This window comes from Hypanus sabinus, unplaced genomic scaffold (genome assembly GCF_030144855.1).
Source record: "Hypanus sabinus isolate sHypSab1 unplaced genomic scaffold, sHypSab1.hap1 scaffold_464, whole genome shotgun sequence".
NCBI classification, from domain to species: Eukaryota; Metazoa; Chordata; class Chondrichthyes; order Myliobatiformes; family Dasyatidae; genus Hypanus; species Hypanus sabinus.
In genome coordinates, this window is record NW_026781335.1 from 233,124 (window position 1) to 252,204 (window position 19,081).

The window sequence follows — 19,081 nt, forward strand, 5'->3', positions numbered from 1 at the left end:
AACAGTGAGGAACAGCCAGATCAAAAATTGGCGACTCAAGTAATCTCATCTGAAATGTTGTCCTACAGCCATTGATGGACGTTGTAAATCATTTTACAGGTTAAAAACGAGAAGGAATTTGTCTCCAGGAATCTCAAACACAGCCCGCCAGTTTTGCTGTCTCTGTCCAGATATTTAAGAAGTGGAGCGAGGGATTCAATCGACCATCCTTCCTGCTCAGACTGTGGGGAGGGATTTATTCGGTCATCCTTCCTGCTCAGAATGAGGGAAGAGATTCACTCGGTGATCCGACCTACAGAGACACCATCGAGTTCACACTGGGGAGAAGCCGTTCACCTGCTCAGTCTGTCGGAAGAGATACACTGATTCATCCAGTCTACAGAGACATCAGCGAGTTCACACTGGGGAGAAGCCATTCACTTGTTCAGAATGTGGGAAGCGATTCACTCAATCTTTCACCCTACGGATACATCAGCGTGTTCACAACGGGGAGAAGCCATTCACTTGCTCAGTCTGTGGGAAGGGATTCACTCAGTCATCCCACTTACAGAGTCACTTGCGAGTTCACACTGGGGAGAAGCCATTCACTTGCTCAGTCTGTGGGAAGAGATTCACTCAGTCATCCCACTCACAGAGTCACTTGCGAGTTCACACTGGGGAGAAGCCATTCACTTGCTCAGTCTGTGGGAAGAGATTCACTCAGTCATCCCACTCACAGAGTCACTTGCGAGTTCACACTGGGGAGAAGCCATTCACTTGCTCAGTCTGTGGGAAGAGATTCACTCAGTCATCCCACTCACAGAGTCACTTGCGAGTTCACACTGGGGAGAAGCCGTTCACCTGCTCAGAACGTGTTAAGCGGTTCACTCAGTCATCACACCTACAGAGACAACAGCGAGTTCACACTGGGGAGAAGCCGTTCACCTGCTCAGAATGTGGGAAGGGATTCACTCAGTCATCCCACCTCTTGGCACACCAGTCAGTTCACAGTAGGGAGAGGCCATTGTTATGATTCCTTCGGTTTTGTTTGCTGTAGACTGTCATTTTAAGAGAGAGAGAGAGATTAAGAAGGAGAATCAGTCTGACTTGCAGCTTGTTTACATCGCGTGCAGCTTGTTTAGTTTTAACCGAGGACACAGACACTCAGAGTCAGACAGAGACGAAGGAGAAAAAATGGAAGGATCAAAACTAGGGCTACTGACCAAGGGTCACTGATTGCAACTTTCCTATGCCCACAAGGATGGGTTAATTATCGATTCATCGTACATCGAATGTTACCTCTTTTGATCCGTAGGAGTAGATCTGATTTGGGGTATCATGTGAAGACCACTGATGTGTTAACCCTTGCTTGGGTGTGGTGTGGTTATTCACTTGAAGACGATACCCCTTGTGACAAGACACTTTCGGTGATAATTCGTATGTGGTTTTGGAACGACGACGGATAAAACCTACAGCAAATGTTGTCTTGTTTTACCAGCATGGAACCTGTGGAATTCGACATAATTGCCTTCCCTTGACATTTATCCTGGATTTCAAATATCTCTCTCATCACCTATTCCGTGGATGAACTGAACTTTCATACTTTACCATCGCAAGACTCCAATGCTTGTTTCCCCCGAGCTCAATAGATTGGGAGTTTTATTTACACACATATATACACATAACACTGTTAGCTTTTGTTTGTCTTGTTTAAATTACTATTTTACGAGTAGATTCTAATAAAGATAGTTTTAACATCAAAATAGACTCCAGGTGTAGCCTATTGCTGCCGGTTCGTTTCTAAAGCATTACGATTCATAACAAAATTTGGGCCTGCGTCCGGGATATGAACAGATTTGGGGGTGTAGTCATTAATTATCGATTTCATCGGGGAAATTCCTTTTGATTTATTTGTGTGTGGAAAATCAGTAGCAATGGATGTTGATAGATGTCTGGAAGCGCCAGCCTCTGAGGCATGGGAGGACGCCAAAAGGATTGAGTTGTTGAGTACTGCTAAAAGGTTAAAACTTGCTAAGGTGAAATCAACAATGAGGAGGGCACAGAAGCAGAGGATAATAGCTGAAGATTATGTATCTGAGGGTTTGTTTAAAGTGGAGGAGTTGGAGGCGTTTCCTGGAAGTAAACCTCGTGAGCTTGTGCTCCAGTACAAGTGAGAAAAATTAAATGCGGAGGCTGCGGAAAGGCAGAGGCAGTTTGAGGCTAGAGAGGCAGAAAAACAGGGAGGAAGCAGAAAGGCAGAGGCTGTTCCAGCTGGAAAATATAGAGAGATTGCAGCAAAGGGGTCTTGCGTTAGGCTCTAGTGATAAGTTTAAGGCCAGTGGGGAAGTTAAATTGGTATCTGCATTTGACAAAGCAGAGGTTGATAAATACTTTCAGCATTTTGAGAAGGTTGTTCAAAGTTTAAAGTGGCCAAAAGAGGGTTGGCCTATTCTCTTACATAGTGTAATTAAGGGGAAGGCTCAGCAAGCCTATTGTGCTTTGACAGTTGAAGAAACAGCTGATTATGACATCGTGAAACAGGCTGTGCTCAAAGCTTACAAGTTGGTCTCAGAATCATACAGGCAAATGTTTAGAAATTTAAGGAAGTCTATGAATCAGACTTGTACGGAATGTGCTTATGGGAAGTATTTGTGTTATCATCGTTCATATTTTTATATGCGGTCAACGCTGGTGCACATATAAAAATATGAATGGTGATTTTGACAGCTTGAAAGAGTTGGTTTTAATTGAAGAATTTAGAGGGTGCGTGCCTGATGACATAAAGAGATATTTAGATGAATGGGATGCTGCCACTTTGCAGGAGTCTGCTAGATTAGCAGATCAGTTTGCTTTAACTCATAAGGTTAAGTTTAACTTGAATAAGAGTTTCCAAAAGAGTAGCAGGGATCTCCAGGGTAAACCCGAAATTAAAGCTGGGACTAGTAACAAGAGTAATGATGAAGGGATGCAGTTGAAGGAGAAATATTCCTGTCTTACTTGTTACTATTGTAAGAAAGCTGGTCATATGATGGCGAATTGTTGCCTCCTGGGGAAGAAAAAGGAAAAGGAGGCAGTCCCGAATGCCTGTGTTCAGTATGTTGAAGCACCAGTGAACCCACAGAGTTCTGAACATTCTATTGAGTCTTAGTTAAGGATTTGAGAGGTCTGAGCCAGTTAAGAAGAGATTTGATTATTTTATGTCAGATGGAATTGTATTATTAAAGGAAGGGTCAACCCCGGTACCACTGAAAATTGTTTAAGATACAGGGGCTTCTCAGTCACTTATATTTGACAGCATTCTAAAGTTTGGTGATGAGACAGAAAATGGTGAGGTAAATCTTATTAAAGGCATTGGGGGCGGTGTGGTTTCTGTACCATTGTACAAGGTAACTTTACAGTCAGGGTCGGTTTTGGGACCTGTTAAAATTGGATTGTGCTGCAGTTTACTGGTGGGAGATGTTACTTTGCTGTTAGGGAATGCCCTGGCAGATGGTAGAATTGTTCCTGCAGTGCTGTTGACAACTAAGCCAACCACTGACGACCTACAGATGGATTTTAACATTTATCCTTCCTGCGCAGTAACTCGAAGTATGGCTTAAAAGTCTGCCGACGCAGACGGTTCTGTGCTGCATGATTCTGATACCCATGATAGCCAAAATCGTCATTCAGTTTATGATGACTTGTCAGGGACTTTTCTGCCTTCATTGTTACAACAGGATTCAGGTAGTAAGTCTGATGAGAAAGATTTATCCCTGTCTAGGAAGGAGATTATAGCAGAAGAGAACCGAGACCTTGAGAATGAAGCTTTAAAAGAAACAGTTCTCTCAGATGATGAGATTAAGAAAGTGCCAGTAGGGTATTATCTCAAGGATGGAGTGTTAATGAGGAAGTGAGGGCCTCCTGCTATACCAGCGAGTGAGGAATGGACAATTGTTCACCGTTGTAGTTCCTAAAGTTTATAGTACTGAATTTTTAACTTTGGACCAAAGTATGCCCTTAGGTGGCCATTTTGGAGTGAAAATAACTGTAAACAGGTTTATGAAATAATTTTACTGGCCTAATTTGAGGAAAGATGTGACCTTTTGCAAACCTGTCACACTTGTCCAGTTGTGGGTAAACCCTACCAGGTCACCACAGTGGACCCACTGGGGTCTATACCTGCATTCTGTGAACCCTTCTCTAAAGTTATAGTGGATTGTGTTGGCCCATTGCCAAAGCCTAAAGCTGGCCATCAGAATCTGCTAACTATTATGTGTATTTCATCCAGATTCCCAGAGGCAATACCTCTCAGAAATATTGAAGCTAAAACTGTAGCGAAAGTTCTTACCAAGTTGTTTTTTCACTTTTTCTGGATTGCCTAAAGAAATCCAGTCTGATCAAGAAAGTAATTTTACACCTGGATTATTTCAGTAGGTAGTTTATGAATGGGAACTGAACAAATAACATCATCTGCGTACCATCTGGAATCACAAGGGCTGTAGAAAGTTTTCATTCTACACTCAAAACAATGATTAAGACATACTGTGTTGAAAATGGAAAGACTGGGATGAAGGAATATATTTGCTTTTGTTCTCAGGAAGACCGTCAGCACAGGATCACTGGGCTTTAGTTCACTTGAACTTGTATTTGGTTGTAGACTGAGGGGACCTTTGACCTTGTTAAAGGAAGAGTGGATTGATGAGGATGTACATGTTAACTTGTTAGACTATGTTTCGAAGTTCAAAAAAAAACTACACCAAGCGTGTAGTCTAGTGAGACCAAACTTAAAGATTCTCAAAACAAAATGAAGTGCTTGTTTGACAAGCGGGCTTGCGAAAGAAAATACCAGGTGGGGAATATCTTATCTTATGTTATTTTATCTCAAATGTTGACGAATCCACTCCAGGTGAAACTCAATGGACCGTATGAAATAGACTCTCAAATTAATGTTGTGAATTATGTTATTAAAACACCCTACTGACGTAAACTAACACAGGTTGTACACATAAATATGATAAAGCCTTATTTTGACAAACAGGCACCATCTGTGAGTGTTGTTGTCAAAATATATGAAGCTAGTAACCCTGAGAATGAAACAATTTACTCGTCTGAGACTTTTCACAAGCCAAACGTGGTCCCAGTTAGGCTAATGAACTCGGTTGTTCTAGAAAACATTGATAACAAGTTGGCTCATCTGCAGCCAAAGCAACAACAATAGCTGAAGGAATTAATTCTGAAGTTTAAAGATTTATTTCCTGATGTTCCCAAGGAAACTACGATCCTAGTACATGATGTAGATATTGGTCAAGCTAAACCTATCAAACAACACCAATATCGTATGAAAGTAGAAATGTGTAAATTGGCTGAGCAAGAATTTGAAAATATGCTGGAAAATGGTATTATTAGTCCTTCAGCATCAGATTGGAGTCACCCCCTCGTTATTGTGCCCAGACCTGATGGTAGTGTTAGATTTTGCACTGATTATAGGAAGGTAAATGCAGCAACAAACCCGATGCCTATCCTGCACCTAGGGTGGATGATTGCATCGATAAAGTTGGAAAAGCTGAATTTCTTACAAAGAATGATCTGTTGAAAGAGTATTTGTGTGTTCCATTGATGGACAGAGGTAGAGAAATTTCTGCTTTTGTGACACCTTCTGGGTTGTATGAATACAACGTTTTGCTGTTTGGAATGAAAAGTGATCCAGGATCATTCCAGAGAACGTTTGAATCTGTAATTCGAGGGTTAGAACACACAGATGCCTATATTGATGACTTAGTCACATTTAAGAAAAACTTGGACAGATATATGGATGAGAGGGTCTTGGAGGGATAAGTCGCAGGTGCAGGTCAGTGGGACTAGGCAGAAAAATGTTTCGGCACAGCCAAGAAGGGCCAAAAGGCCTGTTTCTGTGCTGTAATCTTCTATGGTTCTTAGAGAAAGAGTTGTTGTCACTCATCTTGGCTTTGCGGCATTTCGATGTTGATGTTTGTCCTGAGAGGAAACCTCTTGTAGTTTATACAGATCATAATTTCTTGGTGTTTTTGAATAAGGTAAAGGACAAAAACAGAAGAATGTTATACTAGCATCTGATTTTGCAAGAATATGATATTGTGATAACGCATATAAAATTCATGGATAATATTATTGCCGATTGTCTTTCCAGATGCTAAGCTTACAGTTTTAATAGTGAAGCAGAATCTGGTATCTGTAAACGCTGCTGCAATGTGTTACATGATAACCGTATGTGTATTGTTTTATATACTGTAGTTCGAGGTAAAAATTTTGCTCTTTGAGATCAAAAAAAAAAAATTTTGGTGAGAGGGGAAGTGTTATGAATCCCTCGGTTTCATTTGCTGTGGACTGTCACTTTAAGAGAGTGCCTGAGTGAGGTGGGGACTAACAATGACGTCAGCCGCTGACTTTCTCAGCTCACTTTTGATTTTTACAGAGAGAGAGCTCAAGGAGGCGGGACAGTCTGACTTGCAGCTTGTTTACATGACTTCCAGTTTGTTTCATTTTTAGCGAGGACACAGACACTCACAGTCAGAAGGACGCAAAGAAAGAGAACAAAAAGATTTAGACAAGGAAGCTAGTGGCCAAGGGTCACTGTTTGGAACTCTCCTGAGCCCACAAGGGTGGTTTGATTATCGATCCAGTGCACTTCGAATGTGCGCCTGTCACCTCGAATAATCCACAGGAGTGGATTTTGTTTTGGGGAGTCCTGTGGAGACCACTTATGTGTTAACCCTTGCCTGGGTATGTGCTGTGGCGATTCACTTGAAGACGATATCCCCGTGACAATTCACTTTTGGTAATAATTTGTATGTGGATTTGGAACGACGATGGATAAAATCTATGGTGACTGTTAACTCATTTTAACCACCGTGGAACCTGTGGAATTCAACATCATTGCCTTCTCTCTGCATTTACCCTGGATTACAAATCTCTCTCTCACATCCCTTATTCCAGGAATGAACTAAACATTCATACTTAACCATCTCAAAACTCTAAGCCCAGTTCTCCACCTCCATCCACCCCCCCCCCCCAACACCAAGCTCAATAGTTTGGGAGTTATAGCTATACATAACACTTTAACTTTGGTTTATCTTGCTTAAGTTACTAGATTATAAGAAGATACTAATAAAGATAGTGGTTTTAACATCAAAACCAGACTCCAGGTGCAGTCTATTGCTGCTGGTTCGTTTCTGAAGTGTTACGGTTTGGAACAAAATGCTAGAATCTTTCCTGACAAACCCTATGATCATAACTTATAACTGTTACCCCACCAGGTGCTGCATTCAATTAAACCTCTTGTCGTTCTAGCGAACAAAAACTGATTATTGGAGAACTCAGTGAGATAGAAGGTGCAAGATAATACTTCATAATGAAGTCAATTGTTGCAGGAAACTTTATTGATATACTGTACATCATTGCCTCAGTCAAAGTAAGAATTATAAATCTCAATTGTTTAATCACATATTGTGCACCATTTGTTATTTTGGGGTACAGTACTGACTTATAACAGGGGGCACATCATGCAGCATCCACCCAAATGAGATTTCTTTTCTAGGCTGGGGTGCTATGACCCCCTATATTAAGTTGCTAGCGGAAGCAATATTTACATAAGGTTAGATGACTCAGTGAATCGCTTCCCACCTTCACAGCAGGAGAACAGCCTCTCCCCAATGTGAACGCAATGATGAACATTTAGTTGATTTGGCTGAGAGAATCTCTTCCCAACGTCTGAGCAGGTGATCAGCCTCTACCCAGTGTGAATTCGCTGGTGTCTCTGTAGTTGAGATGACCAAGTAAATCCCTTCCCACAGCCTGAGCAGGTGAACGGCCGCTCCCCAGTGTGAACTCGTTGGTGTGCCAGAAGGTCGTATGACCGACTGAATCCCTTCCCACATTCTGAGCAGGTGAACGGCCTCTCCCCGGTGTGAACTCTCTGATGTTCCTTCAGTTGAGATGACCAAGTGAATCCCTTCCCGCACACGGAGCAGGTGAATGGCCTCTCCCCGGTGTGAACTGACCTGTGTACCAGTAGGTGGGATGACCGAGTAAACCCCTTCCCACAGTCTGAGCAGATGAATGGCCTCTCTCCAGTGTGAACTCGCTGATGTACCTGCAATTTAGATGAGCAAGTGAATCCCTTCCCACAGTCTGAGCAAGTGAATGCCCTCTCTCCATTGTGAACACTCTGATGTTCCTTCAGTTGAGATGACCAAGAGAATCCCTTCCCACAGTCTGAGCAGGAGAATGGCCGCTCCCCAGTGTGAACTCGCTGATGTACCTTCAGATTAGATGAGCAAGTGAATCCCTTCCCACAGTCCGAGCAGGTGAACGGCCTCTCACCAGTGTGAACTCTCTGGTGAGCCATTAGGTTGGATGACAGAGTGAATCCTTTCCCACACACTGAGCAGATGTACGGCCTCTCTCCAGTGTGAACTCGCTTATGTACCTTCAGTTTAGATGACCGAGTGAATCCCTTCCCACAGTCTGAACAGGTGAACGGGCTCTTCCCAGTGTGAACTGACTTGTGTACCAGCAGGTCGGATGACCGAGTGAATCCCTTCCCACAGTCTGAGCAGGAGTACGGCCTCTCACCAGTGTGAACTAACTTGTGTACCAGTAGGTCGGATGACTGAATGAACCCCTTCCCACAGTCTGAGCAGGTGAACGGTCTCTCCCCAGTGTGAACTCGCTGATGTAGCTTCAGTTGAGATGATAAAGTGAATCCCTTCCCACAGTCTGAGCAGGTGAACGGCCTCTCCCCAGTGTGAACGCGCTGATGTACCTTAAGATCAGATGACGAAGTGAATCCCTTCCCACAGTCTGAGCAGGTGAATGGCTTCTCCCCGATGTGAAATCGCTGATGTACCTTCAGTTGAGATGATGAAGTGAATCCTTTCCCACATTCTGAGCAGGTGAATGGCCTTTCTCCTGTGTGAACTCTCTGATGTACCTTCAGTTGAGATGAGCAAGTGAATCCCTTCCCACATTCCAAGCATGTGAATGGCTGCTTCCCGGTGTGAACTGACTTGTGTACCAGTAGCTGGGATGACCGAGTGAATCCCTTCCCACATTCTGAGCAGATGAATGGCCTCTCTCCAGTGTGAACTCTTTGATGTTCCTTCAGTTTAGATGACTGAGTGAATCCCTTCCCACACACTGAGCAGGTGAACGGCCTCTCCCCAGTGTGAATTGACTTGTGTACCAGTAGGTGGGATGACCGAGTGAATCCCTTCCCACAGTCTGAGCAGGTGTACGGCCTCTCCCCAGTGTGAATTCGCTGATGTACCATCAGTTTAGATGAGCAAGTGAATCCCTTCCCACAGACTGAGCAGGTGAATGGCCGCTCTCCACTGTGAACTCTCTGATGTTCCTTCAGTTGAGATGACCAAGTAAATCCCTTCCCACACACTGAGCAGGTGAACGGCCTCTCCCCAGTGTGAACTTGGTGATGCTCCCTCAGTTGGGATGGGTAAGTGAATCCCTTCCCACAGTCTGAGCAGTTGAACGGCCTCTCACCAGTGTGAACTCGCTGGTGTGCAGCTAGGGTCCATGACTGAGTGAATCCTTTCCCGCAGTCTGAGCAGGTGAAAGGCCTCTCCCCAGTGTGAACTCGCTGATGTACCTTTAGTTTAGATGACCGAGTGAATCCCTTCCCACAGTCTGAACAGGTGAACGGCCAATCCTCAGTGTGAACTCGCTGGTGAGCCATTAGGTCAGATGACCGAGTGAATCCTTCCCCACAAATTCAGCAAATGATCAGCCCCTGCCCAGTGAACTGACTGGTGTGCCCACAGGTGGGAAGACCGACTGAATCCCTTCTCACACACAGAACAGGTGAATGGTCTTGCCCAGTGGGAACTTGCTGATGTAACTTCAGTTGAAATAACAGACTGAATCCATTCCCACCGTCTGAGCAGATGATCGGGTCCCTCCTGTGTAGGATGACGGATATGCCAGTCACACAGATGATCAACTGAATCCCTCCCACAGTCTGAGCAGGAAAGATGATCGAGTGAATCCCTTGTTCCACTTCGTAAGTATCTGGACAGCGACAACAAAACTGGTGTGTTGTGTTCAAGATTCCCGCAAATTCCTCGTCGTTTGTAACCTGTAAACAGATTTACAAAATCCATCAATGGGTGTAGGACAACCTTTCAGATGAGATTACTTGAGATGTCAAGATGTGATCTGTCATCACACTATTACAGTGAAGTTCAACACAAGTTGGAGAAGGAAATCACCTTCTAACTGGGCTCAGTGCTGGTATCTGGAATGACCATCAAACTCTTTGATGGTCTTCCTGTCTCTATAAGAATGGGGCATTTCTGCCATCTCCAGTCTGTGACCTGGCTCAGTTTGACTCTCTCCATTGGTATTATTCCATGTTCCCACTGAGCTGCATGGGTTCCTGGCCACAAAGTAACTGAAACATTCTCACACAAATAGCTGACAGTGCATTCCACTCTCTGTGTAGAAAACTTACCCCTGACATCCCCACAGTATCTATTTCAAATAACCTTAAACTGTGCCCCCTTATGTGAGCCATTTCAGCCCTGGGAAAAAACCTCCGGCTATCCACAAGGTCAATGCCCCTCATCATCTTAAACACCTAAAAAAATGCTTGAAACATAAAGAATGAAATTATGCATTACTTTGAGGATTTGTCAGAAGTATACCAAATTATGAGGGTACAGATAGGGTAAATGCAAGCAGCTTTTTCCTCTGAGGTTGGGTGGGATGACAACTAGAGGGCATGGATAAGTGAGGAAGGTGAAAATTTAACAGGAAAATTTGGAAAAGCTCTTTACTGAAATGGTAGTGTGAGCATGGAATGAGATGCCAACACAAGTGGCAAATATGAGCTTGGTTTCATCATTGAAAGGAAGTTTGGATGGGAGCATGGTTGGGAGGGGTATGGAGGGTGATGGTCTCGGTGCAGGTAGATGCATTAGACAGTTTAAATGGTTTTTTTTCGGCATTGACCAGATGAGTCAATAGCCTGTTTCTGTACTGAACTGCTCCACGTTTCTATAACAAAGAAGCTGGCCAAACTTGTTTGGAAGGGAAAAGGTAGGAGTGACAATGGAGCAGCAATGGCTGGAGTTTCTTGGAGCAATTCGGGAGATGAGTGATCGATACATCCCAAAGAAGTGGAAGCTTTGGAAAGGCAGGAGGACACAACTGTGGCTGGAATGAGAAGCCAAAGCCAACATAAAAGCCAAGGAGAGGGTAAAGAAAAGAGCAAAAGCTATTGGGAAGCTAGAAACCAACAGAAGACAATTAAAAAAAGTCAGATGAGCTCAGGGCGTGGAATGATGATTAATGAGTCAGTCATTAATGAGTCTTGGTCGCACCTAACAGTCTGAGGCATATAGAGGAACAAAATATCCAGGGCCTCAATATCTCCTGAAAGCCAAGTTTCCCTGAACCAGTTACGTTTCAACTTTCATTTTGTAAGGCATGTACAAATTCTATACCCTGAAAATTTCACTTCTCAAGGCCTCCCACTTACAAAGTACTCCTTTGTCAGAAAACAGCCTGTCCCAATCCACACTTGTCAGATCCTTTCTGATACCATCAAAATTGACCTTTCTCCAATTTAGAATCTCAACCCATGGTCCAGACCCCTCTTTTTCCATCTTTATTTTGAATCTCATGGCATTATGATCACTAATTTCTGTCACCAGCCCTGATCATTGCCTAACAGCTTATAGCACACTTCTTCGTCAGGAATTCTACGTACCGATTAAGGGCACATTTGAGAAACTCTACCCCATCTAGTCCTTTTACAGTATGGGAGTCCCAGTCAAAATATGGAAAATTAAAATTACTTACTGAATAACTTTTGTTCCTTGGCATGGTCTGCGAACTCTCTCCAAATTTGTTCCTCTAACTCCCTCAGACTATTGGGTGCAACCACGTCCCAATAATGGCTACAATATCATAATTCCCTGTCCTGAGCTCATCCGCCTTTCCTACAATGCTTCTTGCATTGTGCTATACACAGCTCAGCACATTCATCGCACCATGCTCAACCATTTGATTGCTGACTCTATCTGAGGACTGTACAACATCTGACTGGTGTCAAGAAAACAAACTCTCCCTCACTGTCACAAAAACAAAGGAGCTGATTGTGGAGGACAGGAGGAGTGGAGACACAGGCAAGGGTGTCACCCTGGGGCTAGTGAACAACCGACAGCTTCCCCAGTTTCTAAACCCCCCCAGTGGTGGGCACTTAATCTGGACTCCACTGAGTTTGAACACCTTCCGCCAGCGGCTGACCCTCATGTGACTCTGTGCTATGACCCTACGGGGTGCGTCACTGAGGAAAGCCAATATTATGCACCCCTTGAGGGACAGAAGTTCCCAGTCACGGTAATTGGAGAGGTTAAAGGAATAGAGGGCAGTGTATTACTGGCTGAAGTTTCGGATTTCCTTTGGCGACAGACAGGACTGGTGTTTCCCCATACCAGCGTCAGTCAGGGTTTGCCCTGGGTTCAAGCCAAGGAGCCGATGGTTCCTTGCCCACACCCTGAGGAAACAAGCCTCCATCACCAAGGGAGACTGGCAAGACTTGGCTGCGGTCCGACTTCAATACTGAAAGGAATCTGAGGTGAAGACACTCTTTTAATATTGACCGAACGCAAGACGTTGTACCACAGCTCTGGGCAATTTCAGGCCATGGTTGTCTGCACCGACTGCCCCCGTCTGGATCAGAGTGAAAGAAGGACAGACTCTCCCATCCATTCTGCATTACCCCCTCTAGCCTGAGACAGCGTTTCTTGAGGATGGAAGTTCTTTTGTGGATGCAGCAGGAAAACGATATTCTGACTATGCGATAATGACGGACAGTGAAGTAATTGAGCAGGCCTTTTTTGAAGCAGCTGTCGCTGCCCAGAAGGCTGAGCTGTTTGCTCTGACTCGTGCCTGTATCCCAGCAACAGACTAAAGTGGGAACGTTCACACAGACTCCCGTTATGCATTTGGGATTGTACGTGACTACGAGGCTCTCTGGGAACATGGGGATTCTGGCCGCCCCCATTAGTAATGCCACCTTTGTAAACAACTTACTCACCGTTCTGCAGCTTCCTCGAGTTTTGGCTATTATTAAATGTGCAGACCACACCCGCATGTCTAACCTGGTCACTAAAGACAATGCTTTAGCAGATTAGACTGCGAAAACTGTGGCAAAATCCTCAGTAGTTGTAGTCTGCTCGGGTTCCCGTCAAACCAACCTTCCGTGACTAAAGCAGAGCGGGTTTGCCGGACATGAGGGAGGTACATAGTTTTCAGGGGGTTGCCTCTGACGAGGAGTGCAAACTGTGGTCCCATATGAGGTGCCAGAAAGTCCCCGGCCTAGGTTTTTGGATCACCCAGCGGGACAGGTTTGTGTTCCTACACAGTTTTTACCAATATTGGTCGATCAGAAACATGATTGTACACACCTGGGAAAGGAGGGAATGGTTGGTAACCTGTACACTGCACACCGGGTACGACTCACTTGCCAGGTGGATCTTTTTCGTGTCTACTAGTTGATTTTATTGAATTGCCTAGAGTACATTGCTATAGATACTGCTTAGATATTATAGATGTACTTAGTAGATAGCTTGAAGCTATTCCAACTACCATCAATACTGCTGTGACTGTTGTGAATGTCTTATTATGGGGAATAATTCCCAGGTACAGCCTGCCAGAGATGCTGAGCTCTGACAATGGCCCACAATTTGTGGTGAAAGTATACAAATGAATATGTAACAAACTAGCTATCAAGCAACAATTCCACTGTGTACACCACCCACGGGCCGCTGGCAGAGTGGAAAGAGCCAATGGCACTCTGAAGATTAAATTGGCCAAACTAACAACGGAGACTGGACTCACTTGGTTGAAGGTCCGACCATTAGCCCGATTCCACATGAGGGTTACCCCACAGGGGAAAACAGGGTTGTCACCAGCTGAAATCATTTCTAGACGCCCCATGAGGACCCCCTGGGACCAAAGTCTCAGGATTAAAGGCAAAGTGAATAAGAATAAGGAACCTTGGTTCTCGATGGATATTGGAACTCTGATAAAGAGGAGAGAGATGTATGACATGTGTAAGAAACGGAGCAAATAAGGTACTTGAGGAGTATAAAAAGTGCAAAAAAATACTTAAGGAAGAAATCAGGATGGCTGAAAGAAGACATGAGGTGGCGTTGGCAGTCAAGGTGAAGGATAGTAAGAGCTTCCACAGGTATATTAATAGCAAAAGGATAGTGAAGGGATAAAATTGGTCCTCTTGAAGATCAGAGTGGTCGACTATGCATGGAACCAAAAGAAATTGGGGAGATGTTAAATGTTTTTTTTGTGTCTGAATTTACTAAGGAAACTGGCATGGAGTCAATGGAAATAAGGCAAACAAGTATTGAGGTCATGGAACCTATACAGATAGAAGAGGAAGAGGTGCTTGCTACCTTGAGGCAAATAGATAAATCTCCAGGACCTGACAGGGTATTCCCTCGGACCATGAAGGAGACTAGTGTAGAAATTTCAGGGGCCCTGGCAGATATATTTAAATATTGTTATCTACGGGTGAGGTGCCAGAGGATTGAAGGATAGCTCATGTTGTTCCGTTGTTTAAAGAAGGCTCAAAAAGTAATCCAGGAAATTATAGGCTGGTAAGTTTGATGTCAGTCATGGGTAAATTATTGGAAGGAGTACTAAGAGATAGGATTGACAATTGTTTAGACAGACAGGGACTTATTAGGGAGAGTCAACATGGCTTTGTGCATGGTAGGTCAGGTTTAACAATTATATTGGAGATTTTCGAGGAGGTTACAAGGAAAGTGGATGAAGGGAAGTCAGTGGATGTAGTGGACTTCAGTAAGGCCTTTGACAAGGTCCCGCATGGGAGGTTAGTTAAGAAGATTCAGTCACTAGGTATACATGGTGAGGTAGTAAATTTGATTGGGAATTGAGAACGGGAGAAGTCAGAGAGTGGTAGTGGAGGATTGCTACTCTGAGTGGAGGCCTGTGACTACTGGTGTACCACAGGGATCAGTGCTGGGTCCATGGTTATTTGTAATCTATATCAATGATCTGGATGATAATTTGGTAAATTGGATCAGTCAGTTTGTTGATGATACGAAGATTGGAGGTGTCGTGGACAGTGAGGAAGGTTTTCAAAGCTTGCAGAGGGATCTGGACCAAAAATGGGCTGAAAAATGGCAGATGTAGTTTAATACAGACAAGTGTGAGGTATTGCACTTTGGAAGGAAAAACCACGGTAGAACATACAAGATAAATGGCAGGGCACTGAGGAGTGCACTAGAACAGAGGGATCTAGGAATACTGATACAAAATTCCCTAAAAGTGGCATCACAGGTAGATAGGGTAGTAAAGAGAGCTTTTGGTTCATTGGCCTTTATAAATCAAAGCATTGATTATAAGAGTTGGAATGTTATGGTGAGGTTGTATAAGGTATTAATGAGGCCAAATTTGGAGTATTGTGTGCAGTTTTGGTCACCGAATTACAGGAAGGATATTAATAAGGTTGAAAGAGTGTAGTGGTTTACAAGGATGTTGCCAGGACTTGAGAAACTGAGTTACAAAGAAAGGTTGAATAGGTTAGAACTTCATTCTTAGGAGTGTAGAAGAATGAGGGGAGACTTGATAGAGGTATATAAAATTATGATGGGTATAGATAGAGTGAATGCAAGCAGGCTTTTTCCACTGAGGCTAGGGGAGAGAGAAAAAAACAGAGGACACGGGTTAAGGGTGAAGGGCAAAAAGTTTAAAGGGAATATCGGGGGGTGGGGGCTTCTTCACAACTGGGTCTGACTGAAACTGGCATAACTGGTTCTTTTGGGCACATTCAGTACCACTCCCAACTATTTCCTACCTTCCTTTGTGCAGGTACGTAATGTCTAAAGGACCAGTGTTTGAGTGAATGAGACTCACCAAACTTTCTCCTGACTGAATCACCGGAATCTCCGAGTCAGATTGGTTTCTCTCCAATCAGTGCTCTCAATCCTCGGGCTGGTTCACTTGTTGCTGTTCCCTCGTGTTCAGTCGTGGTTTTTCTTCCAATAAATCTCTCACTGCAGGTCTAACTTTAACATGTAAGATAATGAAGCATGTTAACATTACAAAGGAGAACCAAACATATCTGTTTAATGTTACTAGGAACAAAACTCACTGAAATTTAAACATTGAAGGCAAATATACTGATCTCAGTGAACAATCTTTTATTGTCCCTCACGTGTCACAAGCGATACAGGATAAGAAGGAGCCATCATTCAGTCACGGTAAGACATAAGACCCAGGAACAGAATCAGGTGATTCAATCCATCTGGTCTGCTCCACCACTCAACCACGGCTGATTTTTATTCCAACACCATATTCCTGCCTTCCTCCTGTAACCCTGAAGCTACTCAGCAATCATCAGTATATTAATCTGTCACAAATATACACAAATGGCAGCCTCAAACAAATTCACAAATTCCAAATATCAGACATCTTTTGGCCAAAAAAGTTTTCTCATCTCAGTTTTAAAGGGAAGCAAGTTTATTCTGAGACTGTGCTGTCAGATCACAGACTCTCCGTCTAATGGAAACATCCTCTCCATGTCCACTGTATCCAGACTTTTCAGCATTTGGTAGGTTTACTTAACCATACATCCCTCCACCACCCCCACCGTCCCTCTGAACTCCATCGAGCACAGGTCCAGAACCATCAAATGCTCCTCACACATAAAGCCGATCATTCCTGAGATTATTCACGTGAACCTCCTTGGCAACAACTGCACCGGACACATTTCCAGGAATAACAGACAAAATGGTTCCAGGATAATTTACAAGGAAAAGTTGTGCTTCCTTTACTGTTATACTATCACTCCATTTCCAGACTAAAACAGGACCATTTCAGGAAGTTTGTATTACAGATCCTGTCTTGTCTATACTGGACCGACCGCCGTCGCTGGACTACAAACTTGCAGGAGTAATGTGTGGCTCAGCTCTACTGCGTGCTGAGGCTCGAACCATTCTCCCCCGAGACTTCCCAGTCCCTCGGAAAAGCAGGCAGTGAAATCAAAGATCCCCACAACCTGGGACGTTCTCCTTTCTCACCCACCCCAGTCCGGGAGAAGACACGACAGCCATAAAGCTCCAGGACAAACGCGAGAAGCTTCAGGAAGCGAGACGAGTTCGGGAAGTTAATGGGACTCAGTGGCCAAAATCACACCACGTGATCTGGCGTCACAAAGCGGAGGGCGGGGCGAATCTGCGGCACACAACCTCACGTGACGTCGGTGGGACTTCCATTTCAATTCTGCGGAAACAGACAGCCTGGGCTCCTGGTTTGGATCGTTCAATGCAGATTAAGTGAAGTCGACACATTTCTGACGAGCCCAGATAGTTGGGAAACAAATAAGTTCCTGGCCCTCAGTTCGGGGCTCACGGCCAACATCGGATCTCCCCGCTCGGGACCGGTCTCAATACTCACCGATGGGAAAGTGATATCTTCGGCCCGCAGACAGTGATCCCGACGGAAGAGACGAAAGTCTTTCCCGATAACACAGCCGACCAACTTCAGCTCTGAGCGGAGAGGATAACACCGTCCACCCGGAGACTGTGAACATGCGCGAAGAGATTGTTACATCATCGGGAGGCGGGGCCTCGGAAACAGACGCTGCCAATCTGCGGTTAAATGGGCGGGGCAAACGGGATCACGTGTCGGTATTGAAGGGGACCCCCCCCCCCCCCCCGCAGGCAGAGACTCCAGCGACTGTGGAAAGAAGCAAACTTGCCGCTCACATCTCCTCTCACCTTAAATGTATTAGACATTTCAACCCCCATGAAAAATATATCGTCTGTCCACTCTATCTAATCCACTCGTAATCTTATAAACGTCCATCCAGTCTCACCCCAGCCTGCTCCGCTCTGGAGAAAACAACACAAGTTTGTCCAGCCTCTCGTTATAGCTCATGCCCTGTAATCCAGGCAGTGTCCTGGTAAACCTCTTCTGCGCCCTGTCCAAAGCCCCGACATCCTTCCGAGAATGGGGGCGACCAGAACTGTATGAAACACTCCAGATGTGGCCTATCTAGTTCAATAAAACTGTGTTACGAACTGTAACGTTTTAGAAACGAACCAGCAGCAATAGAGTTCACACTGGAGTCTGGTTTTGATGTTAAAGCCATTGTCTTTAGTAGTATCGACTTATAATACAGTAACTTAACGAAATAAAGGAAAGTTAACAGTGTTAAGTGTATATATGTGTAAATATAACACCCTGACTATCGAGCCTGAGGGAACAAAGCTTAGAGTCTTGAGATGGTAAAGTAGGAAAGTTCAGTAATACACGGAATAAATGATGAGAGAGAGAGATTTGTAATCCAGGGTGAAACGTAGAGAAAAGGCCGTTACTACAAAATAACCGTCGTCGAAGTTCTTATCCGCTGAATCCGTCCACAGACGAGTTATCAGCGAAAGTGACCTGTCACAGGAATACCGTCTTCCAGGGGTTACCACACAACACACCCAGGCAAGGGTTAACACAAGATATTCCACAATCCACTCCTATGGATTTGTGCTGTCTTTACGACAGTTATTTAGTTTATAATATTTTCGCTTAGTAATTCATTCAATAGTATTTTCTAGTTAGAATTAGAAGTGTTTAAAGTGTATTCATTGCATGTAAAATATATCGGTATGCGATGACGTCACATCCGGTTTCGCCGCGTCTTGTGGGAAAACACCGGTTTGAAATTAGCGCGAGGGTGGGGGCTTTCCACGAGGCTCACCTGAGCACAAGCAGTTTTGCAGGCATGAGAAATCACAGTGAGAGCAACGCTGTAAGTTAATAGATAATCGATATATTGAACTAAGATGTTAATGCTGATCCTGTTAGAGGTAACGACGGTAGATAATGTTTATGCTTTCGTTAGTTAAAGAGTCGCGGATAGTTTGCATGGAAGTGTATTTAAAGTAGTCAATGGAGCAGGTAAACTCTCCCTGTATACTGCACCTTAGTGTAATGTAGTTATAGTCACCTTTGCAAGTATTTACACTTGAAATGTGATATTAAGGAAGGAACAAATACTGTATCAATCTTGTATTGTTTTATCAAC

The 19,081-nt window shown here is 44.2% G+C and overlaps 2 protein-coding genes across 3 annotated transcripts; one reads left to right on the top strand and one right to left on the bottom strand.

Annotated features, from left to right (window-relative positions):
* Nucleotides 1-301: 301 nt before the first annotated feature.
* On the top strand, nt 302-1,668 carry LOC132389032 (gastrula zinc finger protein XlCGF8.2DB-like; the record flags this gene model as incomplete). The annotated part of the gene is made up of 1 exon (XM_059961447.1): nt 302-1,668. A coding segment is annotated over one exon (711 nt), but the record flags the coding sequence as incomplete, so codon positions are not given.
* A 5,678-nt stretch (nt 1,669-7,346) lies between these two features.
* Nucleotides 7,347-17,682, bottom strand: LOC132389031 (zinc finger protein 721-like). Of its 2 annotated transcripts, none has more exons than XM_059961444.1 (3): nt 17,455-17,682; nt 15,913-16,064; nt 7,347-10,084 (listed from the first exon to the last, which is right to left on the bottom strand). In XM_059961444.1, the coding sequence occupies exon 3, from the start codon at nt 9,683-9,685 to the stop codon at nt 7,724-7,726; it is 1,962 nt and encodes a 653-aa protein (XP_059817427.1). In that variant the 5' UTR covers nt 9,686-10,084; nt 15,913-16,064; nt 17,455-17,682; the 3' UTR covers nt 7,347-7,723. The 2 variants fall into 2 exon arrangements, with proteins under 2 accessions (XP_059817427.1, XP_059817429.1); XM_059961446.1 differs by lacking the exon at nt 17,455-17,682 and adding an exon at nt 17,083-17,439.
* Between the last annotated feature and the right edge of the window lie 1,399 nt (nt 17,683-19,081).

Bases quoted from the DNA above. Each gene is read 5' to 3' on its own strand.
- LOC132389031 (XM_059961444.1), bottom strand. From the start codon at position 9,685: ATGGCTCACCAGCGAGTTCACACTGAGGATTGGCCGTTCACCTGTTCA.